The 18,776-nt window shown below is 41.1% G+C and overlaps 1 protein-coding gene across 4 annotated transcripts in view; it reads right to left on the reverse strand.

Annotated features, from left to right (window-relative positions):
• The window catches only part of epha3 (eph receptor A3), a 95,437-nt gene that overhangs the window by 12,907 nt on the left and 63,754 nt on the right, over positions 1-18,776 (reverse strand). For 3 of the 4 annotated variants that reach the window (XM_085765892.1, XM_085765895.1, XM_085765896.1), the window contains exons 7-15: positions 15,874-16,036; positions 14,878-14,983; positions 14,331-14,395; positions 12,817-12,942; positions 9,220-9,405; positions 5,558-5,619; positions 3,306-3,515; positions 1,387-1,536; positions 734-927 (exon numbers count right to left, since the gene is read on the reverse strand). In XM_085765892.1, the coding sequence (XP_085622018.1) occupies positions 734-927; positions 1,387-1,536; positions 3,306-3,515; positions 5,558-5,619; positions 9,220-9,405; positions 12,817-12,942; positions 14,331-14,395; positions 14,878-14,983; positions 15,874-16,036 (1,262 nt within the window). The remainder of the gene's footprint in view (positions 1-733; positions 928-1,386; positions 1,537-3,305; positions 3,516-5,557; positions 5,620-9,219; positions 9,406-12,816; positions 12,943-14,330; positions 14,396-14,877; positions 14,984-15,873; positions 16,037-18,776) is intronic. The other variant, XM_085765894.1, reaches the window with a different exon arrangement.

Below are 18,776 nucleotides of genomic sequence, written 5' to 3' on the forward strand. Positions count from 1 at the left end.
GTCAATGTTATGAGCTCTGACGTCTCCATAATACCGTGACCGTCTGCTGCAGACCCAGCCCCTTCCCCTCCTCCCTACCCAGAACTGACAACTGTACATGGGTTGTTCTGGTTCCCCATGGCCCCCTGGGAGATAACGGTGGTCCCAACAAAGGACAGAAGTCCAAGAGGGGAAGTAAAAACGAGGGAAAAGTAAGGGAGAATACTGCAAAAGAAAAAATAAATATGAACTGAAATTGTAAATAGAAGGGGAGGAGGGTGGTGATTAAGTGGAGCTAATTTCCACAGAACACCATGCAAACACAAGAAGCAGGAAGGCAGTGTTTATGCTGTGCTTCTGTGCTGCCTGGTTCCAAAAACAAACAGCCGTGCACCAGGGGAGAAGCAAATGTAAATCTAAAATCACTTTTCTGTATCCCTTTTTTTTATTATTGTCCATTACATGAATAATGAGTGCTCCGTTTATGGAAATGAAACTGCAACAGTCATTGTTACCCTAGTGCATTACGATGGCAGAGCAGCAAGTGCTATGCTCTGCAATAACATTGTGTGTGAAAACTTTCTAGCACTTTCTGGAGCCAGCTTTCTGTAAGTCAGGTACTGTAAGCTATATGGGAAGCCAAGCAGAGAAAGGCAATGAGGAGAAGAACAGCTAGGATGGATGTATCGTTTCTGCTGTGGAACTCAACAAAGTCTGGGGGGCAAAACAAATAAAAGTTTTGTGTGAGGTTTACCTGGATGTGGTGTTGGCCGTGATTTTGAGGCTACCAGGGTTGCGGATGAGTTTATCCAGGATGCTGACTATCTGTTCAAACTTGGGCCGGTTGTTCCTCTCCTTCTGCCAACAGTCCAGCATCAGCTGGTAGAGGGTAGCTGGGCAGTCCATTGGTGGGGGGAGGCGGTAACCCTCATCTACAGCCTTTATTACCTTCATTTATTAAGGAGAAAATAATGGATGAGATATAGAATAGAATAAATACCATAATTATTATACAGAATTAAAACAACTCCATTATTTGGTGTTTTTACTATAGGGGTTATACTTATAATGAAGTATTTTGAAAATGTCATTGTCAACAATCTTAATGTTACATGTTTTAGATCCTTTCAAAAACACTGAAATACTGACTTCTTGGTGCTACAAGTATTTTCTGTCTAGGGAGCCTGGTGTGTCCCACTTCATGTGAGACAAGGTTTCCCACTTACGTGCCATACATACATTCACACAACTCTGAACTTCTAATCTAAACTTGCTGGTACCCTCAATTACATCCTAAGAATGAAACTTGTCACATGTGCCAAGCTGGCAGCACTGTTGCAATGGTGGGTGCGGCACACAGACGTTGCCTGCTAAAGGAAATCAATTTGGCAACTTGGCAGTACTTACATCCTGATTGGACATCTCCCAGTATGGCCGTTCCCCGTATGACATCACTTCCCAAAGCACAATGCCATAACTCCAAGCATCACTGGCTGATGTAAACTTCCTGTAGGCAATCGCCTCTGGCGCTGTCCACCGAATAGGGATCTTACCTCCCTGAGAGATCGAAAGTAGAGGAAAATGAATCAGTGACCAGTCATTCAGTTTATCAATCAATTCAGTATTATTCAGCAGGAAAGTACAAATATAGTATGAGACATAAAATAATATCTTTAAAAACTATAGCTCCCAGCACATTGGCTAAAGACAATGAAAAATGATGAATCAGCTAAAATGTTCCTGCAAAACAGCTACATGATGCACCGTATGTAATATCATATGTAGTCCAGTGACATGAAACAAGCTGCTCTGAAACCTGTTAACTCCATGGGGCTCTGTGGTCTGGACTGAGCGCAGTGATCTTAACCTCAGATCCAGAGCTGAAACAGTTATCTGAAGGATTATTGTTATTATTTCCAGTGTGGTGAGGAGGACCTGCAGTGAAACTCGCTTCACGTTGCGTGAAGGAGCTACTAGTGTTTGTTAGGTTTGACTTGCTATGGAAGACTTCAGCGTCCACTTCATTAATTTTCTCTCCCACACTGTCGAGTATTAACATTCCAACAGAAATGTATGGGTCAGACATATTTTTTTATTTGAAATGTCATGTAAGGAAACATTCAACCTAGCTGTAACAAAAATATTAGTTGAGCTCATGGTTCATCAAAAAGTATTGATATCAACCTTCAAGAAAACCTTATTAATCAAAGCATAATCCAACTTTTCCTCTCACAGTAGTGTCGGCTACATTTGTCATTTCAGCAGAGCATCGGGACAAGTGAAGAAAACAGAGCTGAGGAAAGTAGGCTGATGGCAGCCAAAGCTAACACAGACACTTGCCAACTCACTCAGCTCTTGCCCGGTGCTGTGCAGTCATACACACACACACACACACACACACACACACACTGCCTGCCCCCTTACATTGATATTGTGCCTACCTGCTACACTAAGAGGTTAAAGTGTAAGATGTGAAAGCACACAGTGGACACGCATCCAAATAGAAGTGAGCAAAAAAGCTGAGACTCTGCAGGCATGTGTCAGTTACTGTAACATGCCAGAGCTTATTATTCTGTCTTATTATTTTAGATTATGTATTTCTGGGAGAAAGGCAAAAGGCCTACTAACTGTTTATTTGACAAGCAATTCTCAGCCAGCAAATTATACTGTGTTTAAAGGGGCTGCACGCATAGTCTAGACCAAATGTCCGATGATGAAAATGACCACACACACACAAACGCTGTAAAACCTTCATACAAATGGCGTGGCATGTTTATTTTGTGACATGAGCATCAAGTACTAGAAAAAAACAACTCTTTTTCTCTTTTAACTGTACGTCAGCTGTCACCTTACATTACTGTATCTAGCATCACTGGCTGACAACCTGAAGCGATTTTGTTCTTTGCCTGTTGTGTTATACAGTACGTTGTAAGGGTGTGGTGATCTTTAACAAACTCCAAGGAGCTTCAAAATGCAATTTGAAGTAAGTATTTGTGTGGATCTCGAAGGACAGCAAAGTACTTGACCGCACAAACACACACAACTTCTCATTGATGTCATGCATCCCTTCAGGGCACTCAGTGCTTGAATTGGTCTCAATTTGTTTATGCTGTTTGTCGTTTCTGTGATCTAGGGAGGCAAAGCTTTTGGTTTGATGTTGGTCTTATCACAACTCTTGTAACAACTCTTGCCATAGCAGGGGGATGTAGTGAGTCTAGTTAGATATCTTCAGTAGGGTGTGTGTGTGAGGAATGCTCCCCAGAACGTTGCAAAACATATTTGTTCATGTTGTTATTCATGTCCTTGGTGTGTGTGTGACAGCTAACCCTGGTGGTGTAGGCCGCCTCCGGGTCGTCCTCCAGCACTCGAGACAGGCCGAAGTCTGACACTTTACACACCAAGTTGCTGTTGACCAGGATGTTTCGAGCTGCCAGGTCTCTGTGAACGTAGCCCATGTCTGACAGGTACTTCATGCCCGAGGCGATGCCACGCAGCATGCCCACCAACTGGATCCCTGTAAACTGGGCGTCATGTTTCTACAAGACAGAGAGGAAGGAGAAATGAAATGAAGGAAGATTTGCACCGTTAATGCCACGGTTTTTAATGTAAAGTATATTCTATGGAACACAGAGGGAGTCTGACCTTTCTCACTATTTGCATAAAGTGAAGTCTCTCTACATTAGTATCCACAGCATTTTCATTAACCTTTAAAAACCACCTTTGACATTCTGCACCTCATCTTCAACTAAACTGTGAAATCCCAAAGACACAGTAATGTATGGAAATTAGGATCAGAACGATACGTGTTTTTTCTTTTTCATAGTACAGTTACTTTTCACTACTTATATGAAGCTATATAATACATATTTATTGTATAGTGGTTAGCGTCACAATCAATGAGAACTATTTATCTTGCATTAACTGGACAGATTTCTGTGACATTTTGTTTGGATTCCCCTTGGATTTTTTCAGTACTGTTCTTAGGGGAAGAAAGAATAGAGAAAATGCTTAAATGAACACATAACACACAATACATACACACAACTGTTCAATTCAAAGGATATAAAGAAAAAGCCAGAGGGCTTTGTAAAACCTATGGACATGGACATTTCCAGAAGGATATCCAACTGATGTTTTGTCTTTCTACAACAGCATATCAAATTGTTGAGAAATCTGTTTATGATTCAAATACTGACAGCCTCATTTCCTTTATCCGGTCTATTTTGATAGCTCTAAAAACTGTTTGCAAAGGGGTTAGATGATGCAACATTCAAACACAGAGTGGCCATGAAACTGTTTTTTTTTCTGTTTGCATTGGCAAGCAGGAGAATTTACACTGGCAAGTGTTTATTATGAGTATGGGTCTCTATGTTCGATGATGCTCTGCTGCTGCCTGGATGTGAAAGACATATAAAGAGAGAAGGGATGAAAAGCTCAAGGTGATTGAATACTTGTTGCTGTCTACATCTTCCATACTTTTGCCAGTACAGTTGGTCTGCTGCTCCCTGCATTTACCTCCTTTGCTGCTCACATACCACCGCATTTACAAGATGATGGCATGATGAGTGTGTTTTCCCTGTGAAAACCAACCGCGTCCTCCCTCACCTCCCATTTCACTCTGAGCAATTAGTGGCCAGACCACCTGGCTTAGTCACTTCAAAGCTTTGCAGATTCAGAACACGGACATAAGCTATAATGCATATGCTATGAATTTGCTCGAGTGTGTTTGCGCAGATGACACATTCTCAATGATAAAGTGCAGGCCTCTGGGAAAATGTCAGGAAACAAGAGCTACTCCTGCTGTATGTGTCTGGATGCTGTGCAGACACGTGGAAAAGAGCTAAAACAGGCATCAGTATGCATGCTTTCATGCCAGTGTTGCGGCTTGGCTGTTGTGCTGCTTTGGCTAATTTCAGTGAGGCAGGTCTCTCCCTCTTTAAGAGACAAATTGGCATGACAAGAAGAAAATTCACTTCAGAATGAGGAGTGAGGATACAGTTCATAAAACTGTATAATCTGATGAGCCCTATATGGACAGCACAGCAGAGACAGTCAGAATCAGTTTCTCTCGGATTCTAGGTATTTTTACTATTATTATTATTTTTGGCCACATCTACTACTTGACAGAACCCAGAGGAAGCATTTAAATTTATTGAGTTCAGATTTATCTGTACAGCTATTTCTCCAACTCCGCTACTCCATGTTTTCATAGACTACTGCACTTCATGGTGAATAGCTGGACTTTTCAGCATTTAACAGCCGTTTGAACCAAATGTCATGGTTGCACATTTGATAGATGAAACCTGTATAGACAGATGGCATTCTTAAAATGTAAAAGCAAAGATTTACTGAGCTGCTCTCCAGAAAGAGTGACCTGATGCGTGATGTTTGAACTGAACTCTGAACTGAGTGTTGTGCAGGTGCAGACTTTCTTCCTTTTTTTTTCTTTTTACCACACTGTGGTGGTTGCTCTGGTTTGTCTGGCCATGTATGTGCTCCCCTAGCTGCCTCAGGGTGTGTACTTGTATGATCCATTCAGTGCAATGTACAAAGTGTGTGTGTGTTTGTTGTTACATACTCTTAGGAAACTGTCCAGGGATCCGTTCTCCATGTATTCCGTGACAATCATGACGGGTTTACCTGTGACAGAACACAAGATTTCAGTTTGTGGTCACATCATGTTAGATGTTTTACTCAGTAATGAGTGCAATGCTTCTGTTTGCGGCGCAACAGGAACACAGAACAAAGAAAAAGTCTCTCATGCTCACATATCACGCTGATCTATGATTTATTCTCTGGAAGTCAGAGGGAGTAAACAGGGAGGGCTGGAAACTGACTTAAAGCAGATCTAGATGTTCATGGGCCCTGATGGGGACCAGGCTGAACTTATTCTCTCTCCTGTCTGTCACACACACACACACACACACACACACACACACACCCATGTGCACAGCAGAATGAAATGATCTTAGTCATAGTTTAAGGCCCCAGCAGGTCAGCTGTCAACGTGTGACATCTTTATTTCTGTGGAAGATCTGGCTGTAAATCCACGCTGCCTGCTATCATCTGTACCTGATCAGACTACGGCCAACACAAGGTTTATTACTGGGGAAAAAAAAGGAAAAAAAGTCTCTTTAAGAAACCTTTAAATCAGCCATTGTTAAATGAACAGTGTCTGTGTCAGGACTTGTTTGTGTCCCAGATGGGCCTCACTCTTGACTTACCACCAGCCGTATGCTTCTTCTCCGTTTTATTCAGATTAATGTGTCCTCCCATCCCCTTTGTACCTCCCCTTTTCTACTTTCATTCTTGACCTACCTTTACTCTGTCATCCATACGTGTCTTTCCCCCCATCACCCCGCCCACCCCATTTCCTTGTATTCAGCTTGCATGCATCGCAAACCCTCCCCACATCTGGCGAGACGGGAGGGGAATGACACCAGCTGAGTGGAGAGGGTGATGGAATCGGTTGTTAAAAGAAACAAGTCTATTACTCTCATTGGAAAAAACATAAACTTTCCATTAACAACGATCGAAGCTGGCTGACTCATTATCTTTGATGAAACCAGATCTGGTGTGAATTACAATTTCGAAATGTCCTCATAAGTCAATCAGATGCCAAAAGAAAGAAAGAAAAAAGTTAATTTGTCTCTGCAAACAGGTACAGAAAATTACTCAGGAGAGTTTGTTTTTCGTAAATGAAGTCAGTATTGTTGGAATTAAAAAACATTACTATTACTTCCAGTTTGTCAACATCAACAAGTAAACAGCTCACAATTTAGACAATTTTGTTCTTGGCTTGACTTTACAGTTTTCACCAAAAGTAAATTAATACTGTTATGTTTTCCGGTTTTTAACCACTGTCAACAAGGAGATATCACTCCTCCAAAGGCACGGAGCGCCTCCACTCTCTCACAATTACAGTAAAAATTCCCCCAGCCTTTAAACACAGTCACCGATCCAGTTGGCTGTGATGAATCGCTCCGTTTACCAGCGGGCGGTTTTTATAGTCACAGACGGGAACTCACACACACACACGGTCCTCCCCGCTGTCCTCTGTCCACTTCCCTTCCCTCTGTCTCTCTATTCCCAACATTGGCAGCATAGATAAAGGCCCCACAGCCCCTTTATTCCATGAACGTGAGTGTGTGTAAATGTGGATCTGTGTGTACGAGTGCAGTGCAGGAAAAAAAAGAGTACATGCCTGTGTGTGTGCGTGTGTGTGTATGCTCACAAATATGCAGCCTGTGGATCAGCCAAAAGCAGCAGCAAGGTAAATGGGGTGTGAAAGTCTCAGGATTATTAAGAATTAACAGGAGCAGCTTAATAAATCACCCTACAGCACTGTACGTGTGTGTGTGTGTGTGTTTGTGTGTGTGTGTGTGTGTGTGTGTGTGTGTGTGTGTGAGAGAGGGAGAAAAAGAGAATATCAAATGGTGCTCCCTAAACTATGTCCTGAACTCTTACTGCTGTACCTCACGCACATGTGTTCAGGGTATCCCTCCAAATGTCATGTACATACACACACATGCACACACACACACACACACACACACACACACACACATGCACACGCACACACACACACATACACACACATACACACACAGAACTGAGTTTACTGAGGCTCCACCTATTAGTCTAAAAGCAGCAATCCTGTGTTACTGCAGCATATCTCACTGGCTGGACATTAATAGGAAGAGTGGTGTAAGATGTATTACACAAACAGTCTTGTGGATGAAAGATTACACACACATACAAACAGCTCTCGTTCACTTTCAAGATTGTGTTCAAGGCTGAATAACAAAGACCTCGGAGCAAGGCTCAGACTTCTGAGTGTATGAACGTTCTTTGTAAAATCTTTTAAAGAGGGATTTTACCTCTGGTGTCCTTCACAAGTTTTGGTTTATTCACTATAAAAGTTGTTTTGCTAACCCTCCCCCCAAAAAAAATCTCATTTAAAATTTAAAGAAGACTCAACTGAAGACCACTTGCAAGTATTTATGTTGTTTGTTTTTGCACCAAAGAGGGCGGATATAGAACGTACTATTTCCACAAGTGAAACAGTGAAAAAATACCTCTAATTAATTGATTAAAACAACATGATTGGATCATCCATCTGTGGCCATTTGGACAGCACACTTTGAAATCTTGGTGATTGTGATTAAAAGAAGTCACGCCAATAAGTCAGTGAATGCAAATTTAAGAGGCAGGAAGCAATTAAAGTTCTGAGATTACACTACAGAGGGGGAGATGAAAAAAAACCAAAACAAATGAGGAAAAAATATGTAGAACTGAAAATCGAGGACAATAAAATGAGGCAAATTTCTCCAGGTATTTTATTCTACTCTTTAGAATAACCATACTGGCAGAACTACTTAACAAGCCCGGTGCCGCAGGGAGAGATAGAGGCCAGGCCCGTTTCTCAGCGACAAAGTTCAGACTCATTATTTCCCGTTTTTCTGCAGTCATTCCTTTTTAAAGAGGCCTTCTGTGTGCTAATGATAGTCTTATAAAGAGGCCCAGAGGGGAGCGAGTCAGAGATATGGATTTATGGATTTATGCCCGCTTTGGACACAGGCTTTGATCAGAGCACATTGATCTGCAGAGATTTACACCACGGCAACTCAATAAAACTCCTGCGTTCTTTCACAGAAGTGTCAGGCACTTTAGAGCCATTTGTCAAAGACAATAACAAATCCGGAATCAGTAAAAAATACTCCCTGGAGATGTTGGATCTGCGATGCAATGTGAATGCAAATTATGGCTGCGTTCTGATCGCCTGGAGTTGTTCCCTGTGAAGTGGACGGATCATGTCACGCAGCTATTTTAAGTAAAATTTGAAACTGTGGGGAAGAATTGATTAAGGGTCATCAGATTACCCATCATTCATTGCACCTTGTTATATCACCAAAAACACATTTTTTGGTGGGCCCACAGTATTAATGACTGTCTTAATTAAATCAATGAATGTGTCCACATTTCTTCTGTAAAATATCAGTTTTTGTTCCAATACACATTCAGCATTTTTATTTTAGTAGTGCACTATTTCCACAGAAGCAGTGAGGTGTTTATGTTCCTGATAACATCTCATTCTATTACATTTGAAGGACTTTACTGAAATGTATTTTAACCCAAAATAAATAATTTTAATAATTTGATGAACTTTAAGCAAGACTGAGTTACCGTGGGAAATCTATCCAGCTTGCCTTACAGTCATGAGTGTATGAATGCACTTACTGCGTGTCACCACCCCCTCCAGCCTGATGATATTAGGGTGGTCAAATTGTCCCATGATTGACGCCTCAGCGAGGAAGTCCCGCCTCTGTTTATCTGTGTATCCTCCTTTGAGAGTCTTGATGGCCACGCAGATCTCCTTCTTGCTGGGCAGCTTCAGGCGACCGCTGCATACCTCGCCAAACTCACCTAAAGAAAGAAAAATATACAATCATGGAAGATGTAACAAAACATTTTTTTTTTTTAATTTTGATGATACTGTACACAAGTATAGGCTAGATGTCAGTTCTCCGAATAATGACTTATAGCTACTGTATCACCATAAAAGCCTTGGGGAAAGAAATGGTCCAAATGTTCCTCCATGCGTATGAGAAATTAAGCTGCATTGTGCTTTAAGGAAAGATTTATAATTGATTTCTTCATAGAACTTTTTCATCAGTAATTAATAAATTATGGAAACGCAAAAGCAATAAACTGTACGGAAACCTCTCCAATCTGGGTCTTCTTCTCATGGGTCGTGCTAACTCTACACTCATCGCCTCTGTTGCTGATAATTGGGAAACAAAGAAAAAGGAAATAAGGAACGTTTGGTGCCAAAACTGAAGATCAAAAAGGATCTTAATCATGGAGTAATTTATTTCCAAAATGAATAAATACTTTTACTGATTAAAAGTGGTCAAGAAATAATTCAAACGCTAACTTTATAAAATAGCAATGACAGCAGTCATAATAAATTCTGAGATTGATCAACCAAACTCCACAGTCCAGATAACAAACCCAAGCTGAACAGAGAGCACAACGACCTTTCAACTCTTTCTATGTCAAATTAAAACTCTGCATGACTCAACATCCCCAACTCTGGGAGAGATCAATTAGCATTCCTTGCCAGTGAGGGGATGTGTGTGTTTATGTCAGCCCTCATGCGTGTGTGTATGTGTTCACAAGGTACAGTAAGCCGTGTAGGCAGGCTGGCCACTTCAAAGGCAGCCGGCCATGTTACAGCTGGTGACAGGGATTTGGCTTGGACTGTACAAGATGAGTGGAGAGTGTGGAGCTGTGCCTATATGTTTGTGTGTGTGTGTGTGTGTGTGTGTGTTATTCCATAATGTATATGCATATTGAGTGCGCTCATGCGTGGTGATGTCAGTGCTAAGACATGTGCAGATCTCTCTCTGTCTTGTACAATCATTTCCCATAGCAGCTCTGGATCAGAGAGCATGGGTCAGACCTTGGACTTTAAGCAACAGGATCTGGAAGAACTTAGCCAGAATAATTACAACCAAATTCAAATACCAAGAGCATGCCTGTCCTTTCCTGCTCTGCTCCGTGCTTCTGGCCCTCAGCAGTGGACAGACATGCCAGACCAACGCAACTTTTTTTTTTTTATGTGGTCACTCCGGGAAAGAAGATCACGGTCTAATAAGGCTTGATTAGGGACGCTCACTCCTTTCCTGTTGCGAGCAGGGTAGGTATTCAACTTTGATGTCAACGTCTGACCCATGTAAGCAGAGTGGAGCATGTGATCTGTCTTTTAACACACAATCACCGATTGGCAAGAGGATCAAAGTGTTGTTAACATGTTTAATGAAGACAGATGGGGATTGAGGCAGGGGAAATAAGAAGCATGTTGTATATTGTTCATAAAAATCACACAGAGGGGTGGTACCCTGCATTCAGTGCTGATGGACAGTATGTTTACATCATATTGTTCAAGTCAAATTTTCTTGTGCTAAAATAGAATTAAAGCGTTCAAGACCCACTCCTGTTCCTGGCTAATCTCTCTCCCTGGAGTGTTAGCAATTAGTGCCATAGCCTCAAGGGAGCTGTAGCTGTTGAATGCTAATACAATTATCATTAGTTTGTCTTTGCTGAAGTGAAAAGGTGTAATTTCTATAATGAATGTCAGCACTGGACAATTCAAAACAGTTGCCTCAAGTCGCTCCAATAATGCCAGTGAAAACAAGCCAATTGCTTGTTACCAAGACAGGCATAAGGTGATAACACAGTAGCTTTGCATCTTATATAAAGTAGACTCATTACACAATGCATTGCTGAATAACTTCTGCAACTGTGTGTGTGAGGGTTCAGCTGCTGTTGGTTTTAGAAAGATGATACAGATACTTTTCAACTAAGGGTATTAAATATATGACATTTGAATTAATTCCATTTTTATTTATACAGGGACACTGTACAGTATATTAACACATCCTTTTTCTTTTTCTTCTTATTTCTAACAAGCTTTAAAGTTAGACAGAAAAATGTCCCATATTTAAAAACAAACAGCAGCCTACAGCAATAGCATTATGTAGCATTATGTAACCATTCAGCGTAATCTATGAACATTTCCGTGTAACTTGTCTGGCAGATTAATGCCGTGTGAAATCAGGAGAAGGATTTCCCACAGAAAACCAGCATTGTGTAAGTATTGACAGATTCTACAGCGAATAAAAATTGAACACCAATACTTCATATGAGAAGTGGACGATACTGACTTGCCCATATTTGATTTCTATTTAAAAAAAAATCAATTGCTACCCACTCCACCTCCATAGAGATAAATATGCTTTGTCTCTGATATATACTATGAAATATGCATTGTGGAGTGTAGAGGAGTCCAGTGTGGAGTCAGGTATTAAACTCTCAGGCCGTCCTGACAGCTTTACAGTGTGGAGATCTGCTGGGACTCTGGAGACCAGCCTGCTGTTATGCGCTGTGTGGTTTAGTCTCCATCTATTCTGCCTGCACTCCACATGAATCACAATGCTTTACCTTCCCGTCTGCACTCCTGCTCAACTTATCAAGGAGTACAGTGAAAAAGAGAGGAGAGGAGATGAGAAGAGAGGAAAGGAGAGGAGAGGAGGATAGTTTGTTTTACTGTTGCCATCATTAGAATTTAGGACTAGAGCATCAGGCAAAAAATGGTAAGGTAAGAAAAAAGGAAAGGGAGAAACAAACTTATCATTTCCCCGTCTTTCCCTCCATTATAGTGTGGGACTGGAAAGAAGGGACGTCCAGCTGTGGCATTAAATGCTTTCTCTTTCCCAGCTGTGTGGTATATGGCACAGTTAAACTAGCCTGCTGCTATGAAAATGAGGATATATAGGAATGGTACACGCGCGTCATTTTTTCTGGGAGTGCTTATGCACTTGGTGTGTCTTTGTCACTTTAATAGAGCATGAAAGAGTAAGATAGCAAAGGAAGGACTCTGAGGTGAAAGTGGGAAAGAGGAGGCCTGGGAGAGGAAGAAATCATTTATTTCCCTAAATCTATTTTCTATTTCCATACTCTTTTTTTCTTTTTATCTGGACCGACCGCTCAGTCCCTTTTTTCTGCACTGGCAACTTTTTTTTGCATTGACTCGCTCTTGTACTGAGCCAAGGTATCTTAATTTATGTCCTTATTTCATTCAATAAGGTGACAGCTAACTGGTGAAACTTCACACAATTCAGAGAGAATTCATACAAGAGCTAAGTTCAACACATGGAAAGTGAGTGGAAGAAGCACATTTTCAAAAACGTCTACATTATGAATTTAATTAAATGGATTTTGCATTTTGCCTGCGTGAAATGATCTCAAAGAATGATGACCACGATTTCTCACCTGCTCCCACCACTTTATCGATGGCGATACAGGAGGCATCCAGCTCTTTGGCAAACTCATGCACAGCCTGGCTGGGGTCCTCGTATGTGTGGGGGTCCACGTAGGTCCTGATACCCGGCAGACGCACTGCAGCAGCAGAGAACAACTTCAATTAATGACTATTTAAAAACTCTGTCCCTCTTTGTGTGTGTGTGTGTTCACATCCATATATCCTCTACTTGTGTTAATGACTTTAAACTTTCTAAGGACTTTACTCCTTAGCAGTGTTCAGCTATATAATATAAATCAGGGGTTCTGAAAATACTGGTGTCTGCTGTGTATACTAAATAAAACTTTAAAGATGCCATAGTCCTCTGTGTGTCAGTAAATGAGTTCTGGTGAACAGGTCAGGATGAGCTTTCAACAGGGGGCAGTTAAACAGTAAATTGTATGTTAGAATAACAGTGGCTCTCAGATGCTGCTAAGTTAACCAATATGGCGTGTCTCCAAGGAAAACTGCTTTTATATGTTCAAATAAATCTCACTTAGGAAAACTCCTAGCAAGATAAACACACAGTTATTAACATGCAGCAGATTTACCATACAGACATAAGAAACTCAGCAGCTCAACCCACTTGAATTGTGTACGCATGCAAAAAGAAAGAAGATTCTGGATTTTGTTGTTTCATGACCACTGTGTATCGGGCACATGTGCTTATGAGTATTGTTTTAGGACAGACATGAAAAATGTGATTGTGTGAACCTGTATTTTTTAGTAATAAAGTTGTATTTTATTGCTCACACTGGGGTCTTTTTACACACTGCATCTGAACCACCTTAACTACTCATGAAGGAGCAGACAGATGCTGTTCAGTTCAGCTCTGGGGCCAATGCCTGGGTCAAGATTAAAGACAGGAGTACTCCTAATACTGTAAATAACATATCATATATAAATTAAACAGAAGTTGGAAGGATGCTGTAGAGAAAATGAGAGTTAAGTGTGAGGATCTTTTTAAAATCTTTTAACCTTGTCTTTTACACACAATGTTTACTATAATAATGACGTGGGTGAGGCTTTTTCATCACTGGTCAAATATGTATCAATGGAAAGGCCTTTTCTCAGGAGTAAACACTATAATTAGGGCTAGTTTAAAGCTTAATTCTCAGTCCTTGCTGGATCTGGCCACAGGAACGGTCTGAACTTGTTCCCTTTCCGAATAAAGCCTTCGGGATTGGTTTGCAAATGGACCGAGAAACCTCCTTCTCAATATGGTCTCGGTCCGATTACTGTCTTCTCATATGACCAAACGAACCGAAGTAAAGGGGAAACCACTTAAAGCATGGAAGTATCTGCTCTAAAACAACCACCACTGGTTTAGCGGTGTGAAAATGCTCTGAGAAAGACGTTCCTTCAAACGAAACTATGACACTACCAATAATGTAACTACATCTACCTCTGTGAGCCGAATGTACAGTAAAGAGCAGAGGGGATGGATCGAACCATGCTTGAAGGGGAAACTGAGTCCAGTACTTACAGTGGCCGTTGCCAAAGTGCAGTCGTTTCTCATCAGGATGTTTGGATTTGCTGCGGCAACAAAACCTGCCAATCCAAACAGAGAAAGGTCAGAAATAGTGCCACATCTTCCAATAAGATGTGGCCCAGCCTGGAGGCTAGCGAGAGACGTGTGTGTGTGTGTGTGTACGTGTGTACGTGTGTGTATGTGTGAGTGTGAGTGTAATCCCAGCTCTTATAAGCCAAGAGAGGATCAGTAAGTCTTATAATGAGCCATGGATTTATACTCTCTCTGAACAGTAGTGACTGCCAACTTTAGCCACACACAAAGGACACACACACACACATATGCACACATTTCTTCGCTCTCTCCAATGAACATACTGACACACCTAAATACAACTGTTACAATGTGTTTTATGGGAACTGCAGTCATACAGGGGAAAACTAGGGAGGGGGGGGGGCAACAACATTTACAGTGTGTTGTTTTGTGTCACTCATGGTAGCAGGCAAAAGGAGACCTGTGATTGAAGAGGTCGCCCTACGATTTAGAGTCAAGTCAGACAGACCTGCCAATCAGGACGTAGAGCAGCACGGTGAGGAGGATGATGGCCACGGCAGAGGAGATGGCGATGAGAACAACCTGGCTGCTCTCACTGGAGATAGAGAAGGCTGCTGAAAGACGGAGACGGAAAAGTATAAGCGACAAAAAATAAAAAAATAAAATACCACCTGCACTGTCTATGAAATATAATCAATAAATAGTAATTAAATGCAAGATACAATATGTTCCATGAAGAACATATGAAGAGTTAATTTTCAAAAGCAGATAACAAAAAATTTCAATTTTTTAAAAATGATTATTTACACCAGATGATTTCAGTCAAACCAAAGTTGAGTGGCTTTGACCAAAGAGATGAGATGTAACAAAACAGACGTATCTCAAAAAAATAAAGCTTTATTGAAAACAACACTATGCAAAGAATAATTCACAAGCGTCAGCTCATTTTTTTTCAAAATGGCGTTTATCTGCTTTTGCAAATGAACTCTTCATATGAGCAATAAATAAACTGAACATTAAGACAAAAACAAAAAAATGTATATTATATATTAATATACAGATATTTAAAAAAGGGTTAGCTTATATGCACAGGCACATGAAAGGTTGTTTTAACTCTTGTTGACCTTTCCAACAAAGTTCATGTACCATGGGACTGAATATAAGAACTGTTGAGAAGGTTTTGTTGTGTTGTTGGTCAGTTTCATGGAAAAAATGTTCCCTACAATGAAAGACTGTTCTTACAACAGCAATAAGTCACAATGTTAGACCGCTGGACACAAAGACTCTTTGAAAACTCTGCAGCACAAAAAAAACCCAAAAAAACATCTGTGGTTTGCGATCAGAAGAGCAGTAATAAATCCTCACTATTCATTATCAGTTATCTTATATAAAGGGCCAGTGTTGGCCTTGTGTCTGACCGTCAATCCCAACATTTCAGTCTAGCTCTATTCTACTGCAGCAGTAAAGCAGTAACTGTGAAGCCTCCTCTCTGCACTGCGCTTACAGTCAGGGCTGGTCTCAAACTGGAAGCTGGGGCTGCTGGCTCCGTATCCAGCGGCGGTGCGAGCTCTGATCTGCAGCAGGTAGGCAGTGTTGGGCTTCAAACCATTCAGAGTCACATTACAACCCCGGGCACGGAGGATAGTGTAGCTGGTCTCCTGCTCCTCCTGTAAGACAAGAAGGACAGAAGAAAAGAAGGATTGTGAGAGGAATGAAATATTTGTGAGACAGCTGCTGGCAACGCTTGAGAAAAAAAGAAAAAAGAAAAACAATTTAGTCCGGGTTCAACCAGCTAATGAATACAACATACGTAATACAATTTGGTGCAGTACAACATAATATACGGGTTTTTGCAAATTTTCACACATACACAAACACACACACATATTTCCCAGACAGTTTGTCAGCTTTCTTCCCAATCTGATGAATTATGCCCTTTATATTTTATGACTTCTCTCCTATTGATCTTCACTGATAAAACAACAGGAGGATTTACACGCCAGGTTTGCGTTTGGCATATTGTTTCCAGATGTGAGAGGAAGGAAAAGTGAAAGAGAGAAGATGAGAGGGTGGCAGATAGACACAGAAGAGAAAAGACAGAAAGTAGCCCTTTGCAGTGACATTTTCACAGGTAGAATAATGGGAGGAGCCAGTCCACTGAAGCTGTCAGAGTTTTCTAAGAGTTTTTGTGCATCCTTCATAGTTGCTGGATCAAACACAGGCATCAAGAGGGAGATGTAGTTAACAGATTAAACAACAATCATCATAAAATGACTATTAAATAATGGGTGATTAAAACCGCTTTTAACAAAGATGACATAAAATCAATATCAATGACTAATGCAATACTGAGGCTACATTAAATTACATTAGGCAGCCTGTCAGTACCAAGGAGATGTGTAGGACACTAAACAGAAGGCAACACCAGTGCAACAATCCTGGAGCTAACCTCAACATATGACATAATAAATTAAGAAATATTCAAATGACACAAAGTGGTGACACTGTCACTGTGGAAGTGTTTGTTTCAAACTGACTGGCATGGAAATCTGCAGGAGGGCTAAACTAGACATTTAGGGAGGCTAAATTATGGCTTGAACAAAAACGGTTGTCAACAAATGTCATGTTTCTCTGTCTGTGCTTCGTCGTCGTCCATTTAAATTGTCCAGAGTGAAAATTGCTGAGGCCGTTGATGCCCTAGACAGGCGTGCAATTATATCATTACCATGCTCGGTGCCATGAAACAAAAGTTCGATGGGAGAAAAATAGGACAAAGCTCATCCTAAATCTTAATGACAACCTATTAGTGATGACTTCAACAATCCTAAAAATGAGCTACATGTTTTGCAACACAGCCGAGCTCATAAAAATCATTCAAGGCGAAAAACTTGTTCGGAGTCAGATCCTTCTCATTCGAGACCCAGTTATTAACAGGGACTCTGCGGCATAAATACTCACAGAAACACACACACACATGCACAAGCAGCCGCGTCCAAGAGAAACTTCACGCCCATTAATGGAGTGGATCAGAGTTTTATGGTGCACAAAGCTTTTTAAACTGGTATGTGTGGGAGGAGGTAACCGATACACCAGACCTGCACTGAGACAGCTCTTCATCGAAACTATAAATCTACTCGCAGCTTGTCATCGGTCAGCGCTCAGGACGGCACGTGATCCCTGATAATCATACACAGGTGTGTCGCTCAGGCACCTTTGTATGTGTGCGTGAGAGAGAGAGAGAGAGAGAGAGAGAGAGAGAGAGAGAGAGAGAGAGAGAGAGAGAGAGGACACTCAGGTCAGACACCTCTCCTGTATGCGTACTGCAGCCAAGTGGTGTGATTGTGGATATTCCCCTTGTGTGTGTGTTGGTCTGTGTGTGTCTCACCAGAATGGCCTCTGTGTTACGTTCTGCTTTGATAGTGTAAACAAAGCTGTAGCAAATTATAGCTTGTATAACGCTGACACACACACAGACACACACACACACACACACACACACACACACACACACACACACACACACACACACACACACACACACACACACACAGATGCAGATGCATACAGACTCAAAAACAGGAGATGTACAGCGGGAGTCTTGTAAATAGTGTTTCAGACTTCCAGCATTCCTTTGACCTAAAACTAAATAAACAGCCCAAATTAAAGTGGATTTGAAGCTCTATCTCTGCTCTTTAGATGATGATGATAAAACATGCAAAAACAATCAGCGAAGTGTATTCCCACAAATTCTATTTTCACAAAGTGCACTTGAAAATGCCTTATCGGCTGCAGAGCACCCTCTAGCCTGTTAAAGTGACAGCTCATACAGTTGGCCTGGGATTTCCAAAGATGAAACACCTCTCGTCTTCTGGGAAGCTGTCTGGTTAGGAATTCCCAAGAACATCATCAAACATTCCCAAAGAAATTCCCATATATAGGACACATAAGACATATGCAGCACTAACTCTATAGACAGTCTCGGGCCTTTGGTTTCATGATCGTGTGACGTGGTGGTTGGTGCTGGTGGAAAGAGCTGCGTGGGCAAAGCCAGAGGCAAAACACTGGTTAGGTGGATTTGATTAAAAATAATGAGCTACAAAGGTTTTTCTGGCATGTCCCATGCCAGCTACTAATATTGCAAACCTCTTAAAAGTTTACAGTAGCATTATTTTAAGATCTGCAGAATTTCAGTTCACCACATCCAACAGCCTCCAAAGAAAAAAAAAAAACACGGCCAAATGGGTGATTCTTGGATTGTTTATTTAACAACTAGCCTAAATATTAAATTTGCTGTCAACCATACCTAGTTGTATTTGTGTAATGAAAACAGCACAGATGCATTCCTAACATGGCTACATGAAAAAATAAAGTATAGAGAGCTGGTGTTATTAGTAACTACTGAATTAT

This window comes from Trachurus japonicus, chromosome 21 (assembly GCF_045865225.1).
Source record: "Trachurus japonicus isolate A0001 chromosome 21, Traja_1.0".
Taxonomy (NCBI): domain Eukaryota; kingdom Metazoa; phylum Chordata; class Actinopteri; order Carangiformes; family Carangidae; genus Trachurus; species Trachurus japonicus.